At 39.1% G+C, this 23,039-nt stretch overlaps 2 protein-coding genes across 9 annotated transcripts in view; one reads left to right on the top strand and one right to left on the bottom strand.

Annotated features, from left to right (window-relative positions):
• Positions 1-23,039, bottom strand: part of CEP85L (centrosomal protein 85 like) — a 175,103-nt gene that overhangs the window by 68,814 nt on the left and 83,250 nt on the right. For all 3 annotated transcript variants that reach the window (XM_050949566.1, XM_050949567.1, XM_050949568.1), the window contains one exon: positions 20,861-21,645. In XM_050949566.1, the coding sequence (XP_050805523.1) occupies positions 20,861-21,645 (785 nt within the window). The remainder of the gene's footprint in view (positions 1-20,860; positions 21,646-23,039) is intronic.
• PLN (phospholamban) overlaps positions 1-23,039 on the top strand; it is a 44,276-nt gene that overhangs the window by 2,365 nt on the left and 18,872 nt on the right. For 2 of the 6 annotated variants that reach the window (XR_007773910.1, XR_007773911.1), the window contains one exon: positions 14,317-19,052. The exons of 1 other annotated variant lie outside the window; for it this stretch is intronic. Coding sequence is in view for 2 of the 5 variants with exons in the window: in XM_050949992.1 (XP_050805949.1) it covers positions 7,348-7,506 (159 nt within the window). In the remaining 3 variants the exon portion in view is untranslated. Of the gene's footprint in view, positions 1-205; positions 492-7,221; positions 8,228-14,316; positions 19,053-23,039 lie in introns of those variants that run through there. 3 more of the 6 variants (XM_050949992.1, XM_050949991.1, XR_007773912.1) reach the window with 2 other exon arrangements.

Here is a 23,039-nt window from a genome sequence, read left to right as displayed (position 1 = left end):
AACAGATGTAAAATGTTACATTTGACTTACAGTTAACAGCAATGATCTGCCTTTAATTGTCTGATTCCTTATTAATATTTAGAGAGTTTTGTAAATACTGTACTGCAGAAGGGAAAATTAATGAGTGTTTCATTGATGTCTAGAGACAAGTTATATCCTATGTAGAACATCACTGCTCTAAAACTCATTATTTTGGATGCTTTAGAATACAAGAACAGCCCTACTGGGGCAGACCAAAGGTCCATCTAGCCCAGTATCCTGTCTCACGACAGTGGCCAGTGTCAGGTGCCCCAAAAGGAATGAACACAACAGGTAATCATCAAATGATCCATCCCCTGTCGCTCATTCCCAGCTTCTGGCAAATAGCTGGCTAATAGCTAGTGATGGACCTATCCTCCATGAACTTATCTAGTTCTTTTTGAATCCTGTTATGGTCTTGGCCCTCACAACATCCTCTGGCAAGGAGTTCCAATGGAACTGTATTTCTTTTTCTGCAGGTAAGCTATGAATAGAACTCCCTCACTGTAGTATTACTGGTAAATGGGAAGCTCATTAAGATGGGCCCATAATTACAGAGAGCAAAAATGTGCTTATTCCTGTACTTTTTAAAACATCAGCATGTGACAAATGCTCCAAACACATTCACATAGGAATAATCAAAACATATTTGTTTTGTTTGTTTTTAATGGCATTAGATCAAACAACAGATGTATGACAGGAGAGGACCAAGCTTTGGAAAGTAGAATCAGGGATACATGTATGCTTCCGGGGATTTGTCTGCATATCAAATCACTTTTTAACCACTTGAACTCACCCCCTACTCCATCCCAACACCAATCTTTTTAATAAGATTATGAAGGAAAAAATTGTTTCTCATTGCTTCATCTTTGCCTCAATTCTATTTTCACTTACTTGCTTTCTATTTCTGTTATCAATTATTAGTACTACAGTAGCAATTAAAACCCCAACTGCGACTGGAGACCCAGTGCACTAGATGCTGTACACGCACACATTAAGAGAGCTCCATTCCCAAAGAGCTCGTCTAAACAGACAAGTCAAACAAACAAATTGGAAAAAACAAGTGGTATTATTATTCCTCAGTTTTTAAGATTGGGAATTGATACATAGAGAGATTGAGTGACTTGCCCAAGATCACACAGGAAGCCTATGGCAGAGCTAGGAATTTAACTCGATTTGAGTCAGCCACAAAACCATTCTAATGGCTGAATATATATAGCAAGATCATTACTAATTTTATTAGATGATGATCAGTATTACCATATGAGACATGCTGGGTGACTTTCAGAAACAAGAATCTAAGCTATGTATGCACAACTAGAACTGCTGCAGACGCTGAGTGAGTAAATAGGCATGTATACATATGTTTAATTTATCTGTTAGGTATTTATAGGACCCAATCAGTGTAACATTTAGACACTCTAGCCTATGTTGGTCCTCAGCAACCTATGATTTAGGAAAAGCTCTACCACATGGATTTTGCTGCTGTTCTTGTTCCAGAGGTAAAATAGCTATCAGTCAGAATGAGGGGGGAACCCTGTGCCCCTGAAAATGGCCAACGAAATAGCTGAACTTAGCCTGTTTTATGACATCTTAACCACTGACTCCATTAGTCTGATTTAAATGCCATTGCACAAAACATTCTTAATACCGGGCAAGAAAATTCAGTTAAGATCCTCAAATATCATCATCAGAAGACTTTATATATAAAGTATCCCCCTCATCCATCATTAAATCAGAGTGTATGGACAATGTACAAGAAAAAGCAACCCCAAGCAATCTTAAAATTTGGTCCTTGCTATTTCTGGCAAAATGGACTTCCTCTACCTTTCATGAACTGTTTTCTGTACTCCAGCTTCAGTTCATCTCTTCTTGTTTCTTTACACCCTTGTTTCTCTTTCCCTCTCTGTTCACGTTTGGTCCCTTCATCCCTTTGATCTCCCGCTCCATTTCTCCTCTCCTGTCCCCATACCCTATTTCTGTGTTCCATCTCCCCCTTCCGTGACATCTATTTTTGTCTAGTCTCCATCCTTCACACAGTTCTATCCATTTTCTTCCCCCCAATTCAGCTTCCCTTGTTTGATGTTCAGGCTGTTCCCATCAGATGACTGCCCCACTCATGGTGTGAGAACAACGTATTGTGCCCACAGTGCTAGTCCTTTCCTACAGCGGGCTGGTCTGATCAGAACTCTTCTCTAGCTGAAACACTTGAATCAGAGAATAAGAATGAATTCCAACCAGAGGTTCTACAATACTTGAACAGTGGTACAGGAAAGCTCCTCTCCTGTGGGTGGATGGATATACAGACATCCAGCTAGTGACCAAAGAACCAGTGGACCATGGGCAGGGCATTGCTCCACTTCAGAAAATTGCTAGATGCCATTATGAGCCTCTCCAGCACCACACCACCTATAATCTAGTCTTGTTTTTTTAATGAACGCTAGTTTTATTGAACTGAGAGCATAAACAGTAGACAGAGGCCCTCTAGTGGTCTAATGAGTTAATGTTCCTTCTTCCTAGACTGAAAAAAAGGAGACTTCAGAAGGACATAGAAGGTTCTCAAAATTAAATGAATTAATACAGCCACTGGCTCAAAAAGGAGGTTACATATGCTGGGATTAAACGGATTTTTGCAGAACTATAAATAGAGCAAAGTCCTCCTGTCAGGGAGGGAAATCAACAGGCAGATCCTCTGCATTGCCTACAGATTTCTGTGCATGAACAGAGTAGCAAATTGTACTCTTAGTTTTCCTCTTGGATCTGCATGTTGCACATCTAACTGTTATCAGGGGCTCCAGATCTACACTCCCACAGCTAACGTTCAGTGTTTAATCCTAGATATTTGACTAGCTCTCTTTTGCTTTTGGTATGAGGTGCCTAGTTCCCACTGTCAAATACAAACTGTGACCTTTTAGTTCTTCCTCACCTGAATTTACAGAGAGCATCTCATCTTAACTAGGATTACTGAGATTTCGCGTAGGAAGACCAGAGGAACAACAATTAATCTAAAAGTATGTTGTATGCTGGATTATTTTAGATAATAGCTTCCAAAAATATCTATAAACCACAGATCACGTAACTCACTAGCATTTTCACTTTGTGGTACTGACAGTCACTAAATTGTTCATTTTCAAAACGAATCAACTAGGATTATTGCTTTTTGTACCATGCTACCAAAATGAAATTACTGTGAAATACTTCACTACCTATTGTTCATTTCCTGTGCCTGTCTTACTATTCCATACCACAAGTTAGTTTGGTTACATGGGAAGATAATAAATCATGCATGTCAAACTCCTTTTATTTCACTGATATAACTACCACATTTAGTAAATATACGACAGGAAATGGGTAAACTGTGTCTAAAATCACTGTTTCCAATGGAGCCAAATTTATCCTGTGTGACCCAAGTGAAGTCAATATACTTATACCTGGAATGAATTTGGCCTACAGGTTTCAACTTTGTTCACCACGGTTTTGAACTTTGTTCACATACCTGCTCTCAGTATGAAGGGTACTCAGAAATGGATAATAACCACCACACATAATCACTACAATAATTACCTGTCAACTAGGAGCTCAACAGTGACTGATCTGTTGAACCACAGTCAGACAACAACTGTAAAGTAACCTTAGCATATGGACATGCAGGATCAGCAATTTGGCCTTTTACCTAAACAATGACGTGTGCACAATGTCTTCCAGAAGAGTGAACACATCCATTCAGTGATGGAGCCAAAGGTTTGTTTCTTGGGCAACGCAGGACAGTACTGCATCTGAACACAATAATACTTGGCACATAAGATCTCAAATAAAATTTGCCCTCCTGCTGAAACTCCCACTTTTGACTTCTGGTGTGTGTGTGTGTGTGTGTGCGTGCGCAAGGTTTCGTCATTGTTTTGACCTAAAACATTAGCACCAGTGACCTAAACTTGGGCATTTCTATGCTGTTATCATATACAGTAAGAATAGGCCTTCATTTTAATTAAATGATTCTTCGGGATAGAATATTGGACTGTATCTTTTGACCTTGTTTGTTATTCACACACAGCTGTGTTACTGTGTCTATTTCTCCTTATGCACACCTAGGGAAGATTAACAAGCAAGATGTGCATTTGCTAGCTGAAACCAAGCACCTTGTAGGGAAACACATATTGAAGTCTAGACATATACATGTAGATCAGAAAACCTCTCTCTCGCAAACAGAGACGTATTATGTAGGGAGAAAACAAGAGCACTCAGAATTGCTTCTGAAACCCTGCTGGTGCTTCTTTAAGAATTTCATATAGGTTCTCTAGCACAGCAACACTAATTACTGAATTCTGAACTCCCTACGTCTTGTTCTTCCAGAGCATTAAAAATATGAATCTTTTAAACACAAAGAGTACCTATTTTTCAATTATGCCACTACCTCACCTTAAGGGTCCTTTACACAGCCAGAGTGCTATATGAGAATCAAGCCCAACGACTATTTCACTAACAACATTTCCTCTCTTCTTCCAAAGGTTTAAAAAAAAAAAAAAACAACACTATTAACATTTTTTAATATGACCTTACTAAATGATGGGCCTTCTCTCAATTGTGGTGGCCATTAAATAATGGCACAGCAGGTTGTGATGAAGTGATTCCCAGCAAATATGGCTGTCTGAAGTGTCACTCTTATGCACTGCTTGAACAAGCTTGTTTATGTCAGCACAGAAACGTTAGTGCTTGAACTAGCATACCTCTTCTGGAACAGGATAAACATTTTAGTGTATCTCAGCCCCTATTAGGCTAGGCGAATGGATAAACTTTCAGGTCAAGTCATCTGAGAATTCTTGCACATCTGTCTTGCTTTTACTGCACTTACACAAAAGAGAGACACAGACCAGACAAATAACTGAATGGAATATGCCAGGCAAGCACTTTATGCTATACCTGCTTTCATCTATCTAGCATCAAACTAAGCTGAAAAATTAAAGCGTCAACTAAAAATAAGCTCTTGATATCATATACTGTACTAAAATTGTATAATCTAATTTTAGGAAAAGATGTCACCACATTCAACCAACCAAAGCTATTAATATATCTACGTGCAATCTGATTTTTAAGTCAGTTTTTGAAATGCTATTGCAGTCTTTGATGCTGAAAACAGATCCTGGTCACAGCATACAATACTACTGGATGTGAACTAACAGCCCCTTATCCTCTCCTGTGGACAAATTTTTGAGAAGAGAAAAAAAACAGGTTGAAAGTTTTCATGAAGTTCACTGTATGATATTTCTTATGGACCCTTTTAGCCTGATTGGCAAGCAAATTTATGGATCTTGAGGCTGGATGTGTAACGGAAGCCTCCTTACGCTGCTCTCCATCCACTCCCTTTTACAGTCAGGATGGTTCACACAGCAGTTATGATGCCATTTGTGGGATGGTCACTTCTAAGGATTTGTCTTCCCCTACTCTATATGGATGCAATGGCAGGAGTCTATACATCTTAAAATATAGCTGTTATCAATAAACTTATCTGGGTCACGAGCAGAGAAAGTATATCTGCCATAGAGAGACAAGGCAGGTAAGGTAATATATTTTATTGGACCAACTTCTGTTGGTGAGAGAGACAAGCTTTCAAGGCACACAGAGCCCTTCTTGTACTCCCAGCATCACAGCAAAATGCAAGGTGGAACCAATTGTTTAGCAAAGAGGTTCTCAAACTGGGGGCTGGGACCCCTCCGGGGGTTGTGAAGCTATTATGTGTGGGGTTGTGAGCTGTCAGCTTCCACCCAAAAACTTTGCTTTGTCTCCAGCATTTATAATGGTGTTAAATATATTTAAAAAGTGTTTTTAATTTATAAGGGGGAGAGGTCACACTCATAAGCTTGCTATGTGAAAGGGGTCACCGGTACAAAAGTTTGAGAATCAATCACTGGTTTAGCATTTTATTGTGAAGTTGGGAGGACCTTTCCCAGAGTGGAAGAAGAACTGTGTGTGGCTTCAAAGCTTGTCTCTCTCACCAACAGAAGTTGGTCCAATAAAAGCGATTACCTTACCCATCCTGTCTCTGTAATAGCCTTGGACCATCAGGGCTACAGCTACACTGCATACATAAAGATATATGTAATATAAACAAACATCAAGGCGCAAATTCTCCCTTAGGAGAAAAATATATGGTGAATAAATGTATTTATCCAAGGGCAGCTTGAGATTACCATCATTATCATCAATTATTTGTATCCCTGTTGTGCCTAGCAGCCCCAGCCATGGATCAAGCCCTCATTGTACTAGGTTCTGAACAGACACAACAAAGGGACGGCCCCTTGCCCTGAAGAGCTTACAGCATGTTTTGGGGGCTTTTTAAAAAAAACCAAAACTCAATATAACTTGCATTCCTGAAAGCACTGCATACCTATCTTCTCTTTATTTCTCATAAAAAGCACTTCAAGCAACACTGTATCTATCGCTAACAAATTAAAAATTTATATTTTCCCATGCATTTATTGCAACACCATCCCTCTGCCTTTGGGCGTGAAATTTTTAGCGCACATAAGTACTTTCAGAGAAGAAAAGTCTCGTGTCTCAGATTGCCCATCCTTCAAGATAATTTTACTAGAAATTCCCCATATCAATGATACATATTAGACGCTGCCACAGCATTTGCTTACACATGACATTCTTTCTACTTGGAAAGGAAATGCATTAGCAAGATTAGTTTTTCCACTCCCCCTCAAAAAATGAAGCACTGAGAAGTTAAATGATTTGTCCAAGGTCACATAAGTAGTCAGTGACACAGCCAGAAAAAGAATCAGAACTTCCTCACTCCATGTCCTGTAGCTTTTATCCACGAGATCGTCCTGCCTCCTAAGTGGCCAGAACCAACTCCGACTGAAGACATAGAGAGTCTTTCCATAGACTCGGAAGGAAATCAGATTAGGCCCTATTGGACTGATTCTGAGAAGTGCTGAACATCCACAAGTCCCATTTCATAAAGGGCCTCCACCTCAGATTTGCAGGCACTCACTAACTCACTCATAAGGTTGCATGTGCAATTCCACTAAGTCTTATCTGTTTTGAAAATCATTTTTAAGTGAAAATAATATGTAGCACACTGCGGAAAGTAACTTCACTTTTTCTTTCAGGCACTATTATAACATGAATACAATCCGCACATGCACTGAACAAAACACTTTACTTTTGTGTTTCTAACTCTTCACTTTCCTGCTTTCCCAGCTCCACACAGATTCTCTAAACCAAAAACTGAAGATAATAACCACTTTGCACTGTTCCTGACAACTTCTGCTTTTTTACCTGCACTTCTTCTAAAGCCTGACTTGTGCTCTCTGCTTTCCTGTTGCCATGGAGAAGGTCCAGCACATAACCCGCTCTGCCATGAGAAGGGCCTCAACTATTGAGGTGAACCCACAAGCACGCCAAAAGCTCCAGGACCTCTTCATAAATTTTTGTCTTATTTTAATATGCCTCTTGCTTATCTGTATCCTTGTGATGCTTCTCTGAAGTTCCACAGAATCTTTGCTTCCCATTGCACTATCCTATAAGAAAGCCACACCAAAAGTGAAAAAAAAAGAACTAAACAAGAAACTCCCAAGGCAAGAATAGCCGTGTGAGCAGGTCGAGCAGTTGGACTAAAACAGTCTCGTCAACCACTGCACCATTTTTGGACTAGCCATTATAAAACACATGAAAAAGCACTTCTGTACTGAACAGTGATTTAAAGCCTACTGGTACAAAGCTGTCCATGAACTAACTTGTTTGTTCACCTTGCTAAGAGACATCTCATGTGAATGTGGTAAATTTGTGCCTTTTTCATGGAAGTAAGAAAGGGCATTAATTGTGTTATTCAATTTGTGGTTCACTTGGCTGAAACACTATATTAAAAAGCCCACCTCACTCTTTCAAGCCTGCATGCTTTAAAATTTCACTGCAAATCTTTTTAGATATTGGATATATATTTTAATATCTCGTAGAAGCCCAGATCAATCCAAAATGATGCACAGGCACATTTAGATTTGAATGTATTCTTCAAGATGCTACAATGTTACACTGTTAATTGAAATTATTCAACTTGCTCTAATAGTTTATGACTAGAATCTTGAGAAATGAAGTAGAAGCTATTTTAAAGAAACCTTTTCCCTGATATAAATTGTCTTTTTCTTTTTTCCTATTTAAAGAAGGGATTCAGAACTGATTATTGGGAAGAAAAGTAATGCCAAAACTTCAATTCACATGACTTGTGACTCAGTTTTAAAAAATACGTCTATTGAAACAAGTTGTCATTTGCAGAGAAAGTTTTAATTTGTTTTTCAAGGTATCTAAAGAACCAACCACCCTGGTAAGAGAACAATATTCACTCACTGTGTCCAGTTGGCTAACTGAATGTTAGGAGGACATTAGAAGCCAAAAGTGTGCCTTGAGTAGGCTTGCCAATTGTCTAATCACACAAACCCAAACACCCCTGCCCCGCCCCTTCTCCGAGGCCCCATCCTGCTCACTCTATTTTCCCACTCCCTCTGTCACTCGCTCTCCCCCACCCTCACTCACTTTCACTGGGCTGGAGCAGGGAGTTGGGATGTGGGAGGGGATGCAGGCTCTGGGCTGGGCTGAGGGTTTTGGAGTGTGGGAGGAGGCTCTGGGATGAGCCTGGGGCAGGGGGTTGGGGTGCAAGGTGCAAACTCTGGGAGGGAGTTTGGGTGCAGGAAGGGGCTCAGGCCTGTGGCAGGGGATGGGGTTGTGTGTGCGCGCGCATAAGTTCCAGTCAGGAGATGCTGATCTCGGGTGTCTCCCAGGCGGCGGCTCAGTGGGGCTAAGGCATTCTCCCTGCCTGCCTTGGCCCTGCACCATTCCCGAAAGTGTCTGGCATGTCCCTGTGGCCCAAGGGGATGGCAGGGGTCTCTGTGCACTGCCCATGCCCCGAGCACCGACTCCGCAGCTCCCATTAGTCGTGAAGTGCGGCCAATGGGAGCAGTGGGGGCAGAGCCTGCCTGAGCCCTGCTGCACAACCGACTAGGAGCTGCTTGGAGGTAAGCAAGGCCGGGGGTTCACATGCTGGCCCCACTGCACGCTGCTCCCAGAAGCGGCCAGCACGTCCCTGCCGCCCCCCGACACACTGCCTCTGCCTGCAGGGACCACCCCCAGAGCTCCCACTGGCCGCCATTCCTGACCAATGGGATCTGTGGAGTCGGAGCTCGGGGCATGGGCAGCACACAAAAATCCTTCCCGCCCCTGCAGGATCATGCCGGCCACTTCCGGGAGAAGCATGGGGCCAGGGAAGGCAAGGAGCCTGCATTACCCCGCTGAGCCACCAGACTTTTAGCACCTAAAATCTCCTGGTTTGGCTTCTACTCTACTTTGGAGAGAGAGCCTTGACCAGGAGACTCCCAGGCAAACCAGGAGGGTTGGCAACCCTAGCCTTGAGAACTCAAGACCCTTTTGTTTTACATAGCTTTAGCAACAGATTATTATCTACCACACTTTACATTTACCATAATTTGCACTAAGAAATGCAATTTCCTTTACATTAGAAAAATTCAATACATAAAATTCAGCATTTATCTGTGTCAGATTTGCTTTTGTATTTGGTATAATAAAGTAAAAGATTTGGATTTTTTTATTCTGCAGTCAGGCCATTCCCATTATTCTGACCAAACTTACCCAAGCTGGATACAGTACAAGGAAAAATACTGCTTTTCTTTTAAAGATAACTCACTGCTTATCCAAACCCTTTCTATTTGAGGCAGCTCATCAGTAAAGTATTTGAACCAAATTCACCTTCTAGTGAGATCAAGGTGGTCAGAAATAGGTCAGAAAAACACAACATAGGCCTGCTCCCAGCTAGCTGATGACTAAGGATGTGTTCTAATGTGATTGTCTAGAATGAAAGGCTACCCATTTGTCATTATATTGTAAATTTTCTACCATGCCTTTTCCCAGGGAAGGTAAATTTTGCAGGCATCAAGAACAAAATAAAGCAGTGGTTCACTAACTGGTCCATAGATCATGGCAGTCTATGGAGCTCTTGCTAATCGTGTTCAGATAGCTGGCAGTTCACACAGTGCTAGCTCTTCTTGTTTCCAGCAGCCACACATACAAATATTTTCCCAGTACCAGTTTTCCAAAGGGACACTGCGTGATTGCAAAGGAGGTGGCCCACACTATCCTGGATAGGAAGGGAAGCAGTTTGCACATAATTAATAAATAGGTCACACAATAAAAAAGTTTGAGAACTTCTGAATTAGAGAATTTATTGATCTCTCAAGAGCAAAACCTTCAATTGAAGTCTATTTGATTCAGCAAGACTTTGTAACACTGAAGTTAAAATATCAGTTTCATATGGAAAGTCACTAGAATTTGACAAGGATTATTATGCACTAGATTACAGTTCCCATCCCCACTTTTTGCCTATCTTTAATATTCAGAAGATCTATTCCAGCAGCATTTAAAGGGAGGAAAAACAAGAATCTAGGGTATCAGCCAAAAAGCATTCGTTTTTAAAAGGGTTCTATTCTACTGTAGTCTGTGTGTGCATCTTCTATTTGATGTCAAAGGGAGTTTCATGCAAACATCAAAGGAGAATAATTTGCCCCAGGAATTAAGGTTACAAAAGCAGGGGTTGATGACAGTGAAAATATGAGAAGTCAAACAGAATGAGGAACTAGCTTAATATTTGGTGTGGTGGAAGCCACCATGCCCATATTAAGGTGATGTCCTACCTAGGTAAAGCAGATAGACACAGAGGGCAGCAGAAGGATAGAATAAAGTTGTTAACTACAGGCAATAAAAAGAGATAGCTACTATACACTGGCCAATTCAGGCATTGATGGATTCAACTATCCTTCAACTCCCTTTGTTTTGAAGGACAGTAGTCAATATTGTCTCTTGCATCTCAAGCATATATCAGAATCCTGAATGCACCATTGAAGACTGGTAAAATAATCTCTGTTTCAAAAGGTATTTATAAATACTAGGTTCACATAAAAGCAGGTGTGTTCCCTCAGCCTAGTCCCTCTGTTATAACCAAGCATGAATGCCTTATTTTTAGTGAAACTGTAAATGTAGTGGAGTACAATTTGAAACAAATACCCTTATAATTCTTGTTTGCAAAAACTTACTGTTATTTAAAAATGGTTTATTGGACTGTCTAGGTAGAATTTCAATTAATTTAAAAACAAAGATGTGCTATCACATGCAATTTAATGTGACTAAGAATATTATTCATAATTACAATGTTTAAGTGATCTCATGATCTATTCCACATCTTTCAGTCCTGCCCCACAAAGTCATGAGGGGATTCTAGTAACTGTACAATAACTATTTAAAAGATCTGCCTGTAACATGTGGGGATGTCCCTGAAGAAGAAGTGGGAAAAGACAAAGCTACAAGCCTTTTCAAATGTTTTTGGATATAGGGTTTCCAATTTTAGTTTGCCTTGGTGAGATTTAAAAATATATACATTGAAAATACCCAACATTTAACATTACTGAAAAATTTCTTGAAAATGGTTAGGCCCTGAAGAGGAACCCATGCATTCTGGGAACTCCTTGTTGGAATAATAGGCTTCAGAGGAATCAGTTTATATTAGAAGGCAAACCCTAGAACAAAGAGAATTTTCCTCATACAAATGAAACAGTGAGTCTTAAACCAGAAAAAATGAATTTAAGAAACTAGAAACACTATTAGCATTTTGCAACAATGTAAATCTATAGTGTGTACTGTAAGATTACATTTGGGTCTTGGAATTCTGTTGATATGAAGAATATACGATAACATTTCTATCATACTTTATACCATAAATATCAGTGGAATCCAAAGATAAATAAAACCTTTTTGAAAATTTGGGTACATAATATTCTTTGTATAGTTATTTGATGTTTAAAATAAGCATTTTATTGTACTTCTATTTACTAAAAATCAACATTTGAAGATAAAATCTTAATACAGAAGTAAAGAATGTTCAAATGCACTCCAGTTTAGAAAGAAGAGTTAAAGTCATGTGGAAGAACTAAGCGATATAAAGTTTTTTGATTCTCTGTGGTGCTGTTTGTTTTGACTAGTGCTATTTGCTTACTTTATTATGCCTAAATGGATTTTAAGTAGTTTTAATTCACTCCGTGTATACAAGCAATCTAGTGAGTTTAATTAAACTACACTACAGTTCACTCTTTTTATAAGAATAAAAATTCCAAATATCTTAGGTGGCTTTGGATTTGAGAAGTTCTCATTTCTGTATTCAATCAATTGCCGCTGATTTACTGCACACTACCGAATTTGTTTTTAGTTTATCTTACATATAAATAAGGAGAAAAAAAATATAGCAATAATCTTGGATAAGTCCTTCAAAAAAATGAAAATTCAAGATTCAGTAACTCCTAACTCTAGCATGACTCCACTACAGTCAGCAGAAGTTCCGTCCCTGGAAATAATTGTCAGGATCAGAATTGTGCTTTTTTTAAAAAACTATTTAGAAAGACTCCCTGCTTACAGTCTTTAGGCCAGATAATCAGCTAGTGTAAACTGATGTTACCATTTTACACCTGCTGAAGGTCTGACCCATTTCAGCATCATCTGTTCTGCTCACAGCAAGTCTAAACCATGAAGCAGTTAAACTCTGGATACTTAACAAGGGCACAAGTACTTTCACCCTTTCTATGCTAGTTCTGCCAGTGGCTACTGTTGCCACCAAGGGATCCATCAATGGGAAATCTTGGGGGGGGAGTGGAGAAGAAGCTAATGTGGAAAAGGTCTAAATGACACTGTTCTTGCAAAGGTGCATAACCACCACTGTCTCACAATGCGGAATAATCCACAGTGCATAGGTAATCTGGTGTAAGCCAGGTTCCACCTACTTGTGGCTGCACCAGTATGCACATAGCTATTTACACATACACTGAATTTGGCCTGTGGCATGTTGGTGCCAGATTCTGATATTCATATTCTCATTAAATAGTACTAGGGTGACCAGATTTCCTGTTTTTAAAGGGACAGCCCCTTTTTTAGGGCTTTTTCTTATATAGGCACCTATTACCCCCCACCCTCTATCCCGTTTTTTCCACAGTTGCTATCTGGTCACCCTAAATAGTACTTATGAGACTAGCTCTTTATTTACAAAGATTTTCTAAATTGTCTGAGAAACACTGATAACCATATTTCAATGTGGTGTTTTGTATTTTCAGTCTGCCCCACCTCTAAAGCTTGTAATGGAATAACATGTTTTTAAAAATGTCATGATATTTTAGCAATGCTGTAGGTGGTAATAGGACTCTATAGATAGATAAATAAATCAAAAGCTTGTAATTAAAACTGGTAAATTAAAATGCATTTCGTGGGGGCAGAGGAAGGTACGTCAACATATTTTTATGCCCATAGTGAAAAAACAAAGTATAATGGCATACATATAGAGACTTTTGTCAAGATCAGGGTTCTCATTAACAATCACCTAAGGTATTTGTAATGGTTTCAATAAGGCTCAACCATTTCTTTTTCATATCTGGACCATAATTCTTAGACAGACTTTTTTATAAAAATCAGATATGCTATTTTTAAAAAGGTACAAAAATGCCGAAAAAGGTACTAGTTTTATGTATTTGACAACCATAAACAATCCCCCTTTCCCTCCCCCCACCCCAAAAATGGTTTGCCATCTAAATGAAGTTTTGGCATAGTGTTGAGCAATCCTATCTGTTCATGTTTTATTTTTACAATTGCTAAGTTATTAAATTTTTAAATAAACTACTGCATATGTGTTTATTAAAAGCAGTAAAGATGTGACCTGTGCCATCTCAAACTAGGCCCTTAATAAGGCTTTTGCAAGGTTGCAATAAATCTTACATAACACATAGTTGGCAAAAATAAGTGGGTGTTGCTCGCTGTGCCACACAATGCTGAAAACCTTAGAAGGGAAGGAATTTTCCCTATTTGCAAAGATGCATTTGACCCATGTTAGGAAATGTTACACTTTTTGAAACTTTCGTGCTCTTCCAAAAAGTTTCAAGCTGCTAGTTTTTGAAATGCAATGGGCCTTAACGGAAGTTTCAGCCCCATTATTATTACCCATACATTCCATAAGTGACCTTGACAAGAGCTGTGCCTGGACAGCACCACCAGTTTTTTGTTTTTAAAAAAAATTGCTATATAATCCCCATTTATTTTACTATGGATCTGTTCCTTAGAAGAGCAGTAGCAAAACAGGAGATATCAGTAAGTCAAACAAGTTATCTTTCCAAAGTAGCTGCTCTTTGCAGAAACTAGAGGATTAACATTAGCAGTCATAAGAGTTTAAGTTGTTATTGTGAACAAACAATTTTCTCTTAGGTGGCAGAAACTGAGGACAGGTAGAAAACAAGAACAAGATGAAATACATGCGAATCCGAATTTCTTACTACTGCAGCTGAACCAACAGCAGCTACAATCAAGAAATCAGTTGCAAGCACAAGAGGTCAGACTAGTGCAGAGTATGGATCTTGCTAACAACAGAGGCCTCAACTTGCTACTCAATTTCCTGCTTATTGTTATGGTTCTGGTGCTCATGTTTATCCTTGTGAAACTCATGTGAATTTTGAGGTTCTGCTTTTTTTGCAATGATAACTTAACACTTCAAACTATCTGAACATAACATGTAAAGATTGCATAAGATAGAGAAGTGTCTATAAAGTATGTGAATATTACGTGCTCATGTATCTACTCTACAGCAAAATAGCTTAAAAGCAAAACAATCAACATACTTGCTGAAGGCTAAGAGGAGTGTATAGTTCCATGCTGACGACAAAAGGACACTGTATCTAAGCACACACAGTATTCTTGCCGCTGGTATAATAAACTCATTACTTGTATTTAAACAACTAAGAATCAAAGGCAGGAGTCTTCTAGGAGTACAATCTCTGCAAAGAGGATAAGAGAAATAAAAAAAATGGAATCTCCATGGGGCAACCTCTCTGAAGAAAACTGAAACACAGGCCTCAAAAGGACAAGAGAGATGCCTAAAGCTGATTGATGGCAAGTATCAGATTACGTACGGAAAAGAAAAACAAAAATGTTGTTGTGGCTATTCAAAAGCAAATCCCACCATCTGGTCACAGGATCTGTCATGCAGGTTCAAATATAAAAAATTATTACCTGCAGCTTTTTAAAAGGCGCACCATCCACTGCAGCATTTGAAAAAAAACCTCAACAAGCAGTTCTATTATGCATCAATATTGAAAGAATTTCACCTATCACCAGCTGTTAAGCTTAAAATTTTGAGCAACAACAAGGTAATATAAAATAGAGAACACTATCAAGTCTCACTCTACTTCAGTCTCTCTGAAGTTTGCTGAAAGTCTCATGCAATAGTAGATGAGACGGCCTGGATACTTACAATTAAAGCTTTTCACTGTTGTCTACAAATCAAGTATGTGCAACAAATATTTAAACAGCCTTTCCAAAAATCAAAAAGATTTATATAGCAGCAAACTGTAAAGTCAATAGCTATTCTATGTTGATACAGTATTGTCAATTTCTATATCAATTGTCAATGTATGTTTCAAAGAGGAAAAGTTACCCAGCTGCTTCATAATAAGCACTTTATCACATTTTGTTTGATATTTTGGAGGATATTCTGCTTTTATAAACTATGTCTGTACATTCATATACAAGGGATCTAAATTATAGCAAAGGGTTCGTTTAATGTTTCAATTAACCCTTTAGAGCGTCAATGAGTAGGCACATTACCACAACATGAAGTAAACCAAATTCAAACATACAAACTGATCCAATTTTCTAATGACATACCTATTCACAGATATGCTGCATATATTGCTTTAGAACGTACTGTGTATATAAATATATAAACAACTATAGCTATCTAAGAGTTTGTATCAAAAGAGACAATTTGAAAAAAAAAAAAAGGAAAAAATGGTGACTCTATGGATTGTATTTATATTTCACTTTTTATCCAAAATCACTTTACAAACAAACAAAGCATACAAGAATCTCACCACTCTCCACTAATGCGTAACTACCTCTGGGGCGGAATGAAACAACTGTTTATCCCAGTGACACTACACAAGTTTGAGACAGATAATGAAACATACAGCTTTAACTAGACAGAATATAAATTTGTATGAGCTACTGGGAGTAACATCTTCTGCAGCAAACAGAGGCATAATATTTTTACTGATCAAAAATGGTCAGGATTGGATTAACACATCAGCCATCAGCACGTATTGAAAACCAGTCTCACATATTTATTGTATTAAGATGAATCCCTAGTTGTCAAATCCCAAGACCACTTACTTCACAATGAACAGAATATAAAAATTAACTTCAGTGAGGCACAACAATGAATATTAAACTAAAAGTGACTGCAGTTTTTAGCATGAAAAATTCTCTCTGAAAATATCATTTAATTAAAATTTATATTTTCTGTGGGGAAATGTTGATTTTCAGAAAAGGATTTCAATTTTTTGATCAAGTGGGACGAAAATAAAAATATTATCAGTTGACATTTCAAAATGAAACTTTCTTCATTTCAAAATGTCAATTTGAAGAGAATGGTATCATTTCAACATGTCAGATTGTTTTACTCATAAATGCAGACATTTAGTTGAATACTTCCAATTCACAGGTTGAAATATTTTGATTTGCAAAATGTTGGGATATTTTGACTTTCCATTCTGATTTGGAATGCAAACTAATTTTGAATTGTCTAAATTTTCCAAGAGATGAAAATCTCACATCCCGACCAGCTCTAATATTAACCTATGCATGCTTTAAACAGAGAGGAGGGCTAAGCACCTTGTTAATGGAAAATGGCAAAAAGACAAATTAAGGGGAAAGCCAGACTATTAAGTAATTTCCATCCAGCACAGGTGTAGCCTCCCAGATGAACTGGTGCAGTATACTAAACTCAAGTGTAATCGCAGTATGAAACAAAACAAAAAACAAACACACACAAAGAGAGCATGATACAATGAGAGCACTGGAGGGAGGAGGGCAGGATGTGTGGTGAGGACATGGACCTGGCTTCAGCACAGGGTCAGCTTCACTTTACACAGTTGCCCTGAGGCCAGTCCCAGTTTACACAAGGCAGTGAGACCCCACCCAGGAAATGGTGGGGGAGGGGGCTCCACTCATCATCAAAATCCAGCTGCTCAGATTGGGGAGAAGGCCAGCATGAGCCAGCACCCGACCCTGCTGCCCTTAGTGCCTGGAGAACCAACCCCTCCCAAGAGTTTCCTCTGGGCCGCTGTAGCTCTGACCTCTTCGTGCCGTGATGTGGCCAGGAACGGTAGCACCATAATGCAGGACTCGGCCTATGGAGCTGCATGTTGTTTCTTGTGCAAAGGAGCAAACATGGCTCCTCCAGTTATTCCCGCAGGATGTTTCTGCATCCTTGGTTTCAAGATTTCTGTGGGTCCAACTGAACCCATGAACCCCTGCTAAAGCCACCCTGGCTTCCACCTATTATATCAATACTAGAGGCAGATGCAAGTCAGGGTAGTCTAAAGAAGCCTCTTTTCACCAAGCAAGAAAGAGTCCTGTGGCACCTTAAAGACTAACAGATATATTGGAACATAAGCATTTGTGGGTGAATACGCATGCATCTGACGAAGTGAGTATTCACCCACGAAAGCTTATGCTCCAATATATATGTTAGTCTTTAAAGTGCCACAGGACTCTGTTGCTTTTTACAGATCCAGACTAATATGGCTACTCCTCTGATTCTTTTCACCAAGTATACAAACATGTTCTCCCAAAGACACCTAGAACATAGTACTAATACATAGGCATGCAACCTTCTGAAATATTTCTTACTGTATGTTCTCCTGCAGTTTTCAAGACCAAGTATTTTCATTTTAAATCTTATTTCTAGTGCTGCTGAACAGCATTCAGCTCTATCTCAACGGTATCAAGGTTTGAGAAACTACTATTCACAAATACTCATAGTCAAACCTTTCACAGCCTTAAGGGGCATATTTCTTCACTCCAAATTCTATGCCCGGCTTCCAGTTGAATCAATGGGAGACTTGGTCGTGCATCTGAGACTAAAATTTTGCCCTAAGAGGTGCCTAATCCTGCAGCACTTTCCTGTGGAAAAAGTTACCTGAAGATGGGATTTCTGTGTGCCGGAACGTTAGGCATCAGTAGGGAATAACTAAGCATAATGCCTGATGGCATGGAAATATAGTGTGGATCTTTCTAGCTCACTAAGAAAACGTTAACCTTATGTTTAAAAAAAGTCTGCTTCTTGAACGTCTGTTTATACCTTAAAGGATTTGATGAGAGAGATGCCCTCAGAACAGCACATGTTGGTGAAGGCAACCTCAGGAACGCTCCCATGCTGTCACTGAGTATCAGAGAAACACTTAAACTAGTAACCTCCCTTGAAATTTGTTTCACAAGGCATGTGTAGATATTATAGCCTGAGGTGAACATTTTATAATCTCTTCAAAGTAATATGCATCTCCTTTGAAAATCTAATCTGTTGATTCACATCACTTTTTATATATATATATTATATAAAAAAGATGCCTTCCACATAGCTAGAGGTTGAGTACAGAATGTGTTTAATAAGCCAATTTTTCTGCACACACTTTCCGATGTAATGTTCAGGGCAAGTTATCATTGTTCTATCTACATTCTTAGTCAAAGATAAATTTGGTTATAATTTTGTGTTGTTTTCTTTAATGTAGCAACAGCGTATGTGAGTTCTCTCTGCCTGCTCTAAAAATCACTGCATTTCAATCAGTACACATACTGTACTTCCAAGCAGATGGCACATTTCTTATTGCACTGTTAAAAGATTTTCACCATCAGCAAAAATGATCTCTAGTGTCATGAAATGAAACTCCTAACTCTGAAAACAAAAATAAGGTTTATCATCCTGTTATTGCATTGTACACAGTATCACTGCTTTACTTTTTTTTTTTTTTTAAATAAAACTAACTTTTTACAAGATTTTTAATTTTTCAGAAACAGTAGCAAATCAACTTCAGGAGATTCTGCTGTTTGGACCGTATTCAATATGTAAAATAGCATTACAAATAAATAAATTTTATTGCAGAAACATTTTAAGGTTGTTGCAATAAGATGATTTTAAAACAGCAACAAACTCTCACTGAAGCATTAAAAGAAGGAAATTGTTCCCCCTCCTTCAAACACTGCTACATTGCTTTTAAAAGGCTTCTAAAACACCCCCCTACCCACATTTCCCCATTCTTCAAGTGTTCCTCATGTGGCCACAAGTCCAACCTCTCACTTGAGGGAGACCAGATAGGCTTTTACATGTGATCTATAGACATCACTCATTAATCATCTGTATAAGTGCTTCTGCTGCTGTTCAGCAATGCTCCCATTGTACTCCAAACAATTGTGCACAGTTCCTCGGTATTCCCACCCTGTGCTAGCCACAAGTGTCAGAGTAAGGGCTTGTCGACTCGTAGAGCAGTGAAGACATTACCTATGCTGATGGGAGAGCTGCTCCCGTCGGCTTAGGTACTCCACTTCTCCGAGAGGTAGTAGCTATGCCGATGGGAGAAGCCCAGCATACAATTGTAGCGTAGACCAGAGCTAAGTAGCTCAGCAATCAAATGCTGGCCTCCTGCATGTCAGTTCAGAACGCTTTCCCTAAAGCTACAGCCTGACTTAGGGAACTGAATTTTTAAATAATAGTTGGAGAGAAATGAGCTCCAAAAGAAGTAAAAAACTGAGAATTTAAAAAAGACAAAGTTTTAAACAAAATATTGTCTTAGATTTGTTACGATCTTGAAAATCTGAAGAGTAGAAGTTTCAGTGAGCTTAGCCAAAGAGATAACTATTGTTTGTGTTCCCTGTGCTCATTCTGTCCGTGAACACAAATTATTCTGAACTGTGTTGACATCAGTATTTGCAAACAGACATGCATGTAAATGGATATATTTTGAAATAATAATTGTAATATATGTAATGCTTTGTTTTTGTTAAACAGTGTTAAATGTCACTTTCACACAAAACAGAGGGGGACAATCTTGAATGCTTACATTTTTCCAGAAAAACAGAAGAGGTTAAGAAGTTATAACATGTCAATATTAATTATCTGAGTGGAGTTTATAAATGAGGATATTAGGTACATTTATGAAGTAACCAATCTTGACGTATGTGAGGGTCATTGTCTACTATGAATCTGTTTCAAATCAAAAGGAAATGGAGTTTCCTTATAAATCAGTTCAGATTATGAAGTCCATTCAAGCATGTATCACACCATTTCAATGGAAGGTTCTCTTAAAATGACACAAAAATGTGACTATCTGTATATGCACCCTATATAGATACACACACACACACACACACAGTATGTTACACAGTTGCAAAAAGTATAGATGATGCTCTCATATAGATTGGGTAAATTGTCTGGTATAATTAACTGCCAGCAGCTGTAAATTAACTGGAGCACACTTTGCTGGCACTCAGATAATAAATGAAGCTCTAGTGCAGTCAGTTTTTCATTAAATTATAGAAACAACTTAAAAGTTTAAAAACCAACAATAGCAGTGGGTATGAGATAAGAATACTTTCCCCACCTGAAACAGTTAATAAAAACATGATCAATGCTCAAGTATCAGAGGGTAGCCGTGTTAGTCTGGATCTGTAAAAGCAGCAAAGAATCCTGTGGCACCTTATAGACTAACAGACGTTTTGGAGCATGAGCTTTCGTGGGTGAATACCCACTTCCTCAGATGACATGCATCTGAGGAAGTGGGTATTCACCCACGAAAGCTCATGCTCCAAAACGTCTGTTAGTCTATAAGGTGCCACAGGATTCTTTGCTGCTTTTACATGATCAATGCTGTGTCTCTTACTGCCCACCTGATGGCAGCAAACACCAAATTTCTATTCTTACCTGCATAGGGTGCTCATTTCCCCTTGTAAGATCTTCAAGCTGCTGCAGTTGCCAAGGTGCCAAACCATATGACTCCTCAGCAGTCCTACAGTCCAGAGGATTTGCATGCAACTGTTCTGTAAGCCACATTTGAGTCCTCACTGACGGCTGAATGGGTACTCCGTTCATAGCCTGCTGTCCCAGTGTTGCATATCTGTGCCCAAAAGCCTCACCGCTGGCTGAGTTGGGCTTGCTTTCAGGTAAGGCACTGTAGGTCATGTCAAAGACATGTCTCCTATTTGAGGCATCTGAAACACCAAAGTCGTCTTTGCTGCAACTTTCAAATTTGTATTTACAATCCAGCGTAGTAGATCGTTTTTTCCCAGTTTCTTTGTCCTCAACTTTTAGCAACTCCATACTATTATGCAAACAACTTGGCCCATTTGTCCTTAATTGTGGTGACATGTTCTTGTCTCTCCCTGATCTGTCAGTACTAGCCCTGGAGTCCCCTGAAAGGACACTTTCATCCTGACTGCAGCTATCTGGTGTGCTGAGTTTAGACAAGGATGACCACTTCCGCACAGGCCTCACATCCTTCATGTCAACAGAGCTGTCCACTATGCCCAGATTTTGACTTCCTCCTGATCGTAAAAGGTTTGTACTCCATTGTGAGCAGTCAGACTTCAGAGCTTCCCTGTGTTTGGAAAGTGAAGAGCTGGCATTAGACGGCATCACATGGGCAGTGGGAATGGAGACCAGTGATCGGCTGGGCTTAAACAAGGAAGTACCACTTGACGTTGAATGATCTAGGAAAAAGATTCATCAAGTAAATAAACACAACACAAGCTCTGCCAGATATACTGATCAAGTGTCAAACTCAGGACAAAATGTTAAAGCAGCAGGCATATCCTCTAGTAAATTCTTAACGGGACACAGTCATATTAAAAACACATTTCATGACACAGAGTTATTAGAACTGATAAATATGAAACCTATCAAAACATTTGTTTCCTTTCTGTGGATGTTGCACAGCTAGGACAATGAAAATTGTGTAGACTGGCCAGTTTCACTACTATTTTTTCTTTTGGGTTGCCAATGTTGCAGGGGAATGTTTTCATTTAAACAACACTGTCATAAAGTTGCCAAGATGTCTATTTAGGCTATGTCTACACTAGAGATATTACAGAGGCACAATTGTACCAATGCAGCTGTGCCACTGTAAGATCTCTCGTGTAGCCACTCTATGATGACAGGCAAGAACTCTCCCTTCAACATAATTAAACCACTCCAAGTGAGCGGCAGTAGTTACGTCAGTGAGAGCTTCTGATATGCTGCTGTGTACACGACCACTTATGCCAGAGAAACTTATGTCGCTCAGGGGTGGGGGGGGTTCCCCCCCACATCCAAGAGACATACGTTTTGTCAACATAAGTGGTAGTGTAGGCAGGGCCTTAGGCTGTAGTGACTCTCCTAAATGCGGGGAAAATATTTTTTGATAGTTTGTATATTATGGAGAGATCAGTAGCAACTCTACAGTTAAGACTGTGTTGAAATTTTTAATTAAAGGAGGTTTAAAAATTCCCTCATCCACATATCATATTTAGTCTCCAAATAGGAAATAATAAATTTTCAAGGAAAATTAATTTCTATGCACTGTCTGTAATATATTTATTAAATTTTGCAGAGGAAACAATTTGAAGTGCTCCCTTTTTGAAATGTGCATTTGTTTGGTTCCTCTAGTTAAACCACAGTCCTCACAAATTCTAAATTTCTCTCTTTCTGAACTTCATACATACAGGCAATGTATTGGAAATATGCCACTTTTAACTTTAAATTAAACCACAAACAATTATTCCCTTTTGTCTACTTCCACGCTTTATTTAGGTTAAAATAATTGAGTTATGCCAAGATTCTGCAATGAAACAGCCCAGTTCTGTTAGCTTCTGCCATTCTCTCACACAGTCAACTGTCCCGGATTCACCAGACATCCCGTGGAGACAAGGAAGCAGGCTGGTCAGCTAAAGAGCTGTGCATGTGTGTACACGCACACTATGGAGAAGAAAATGGAGCTGTATAGGATCAGTGATCCTGTGAAGGTCAAGTCCGATGTCCATATAACATGTTGTACCGCATGCTTAACATTGAGCATCAGGGCATGCACAGGCTGGGGCAAGCAGAGGCATAGCCCCTCCACCCTCAT

The sequence above is a fragment of the Gopherus flavomarginatus genome, chromosome 4 (assembly GCF_025201925.1).
Source record: "Gopherus flavomarginatus isolate rGopFla2 chromosome 4, rGopFla2.mat.asm, whole genome shotgun sequence".
In the NCBI taxonomy this organism is placed as follows: domain Eukaryota; kingdom Metazoa; phylum Chordata; order Testudines; family Testudinidae; genus Gopherus; species Gopherus flavomarginatus.
The sequence above is the reverse complement of the archived record's forward strand: the minus strand, read 5'-3'. Positions and strand labels throughout refer to the sequence as shown.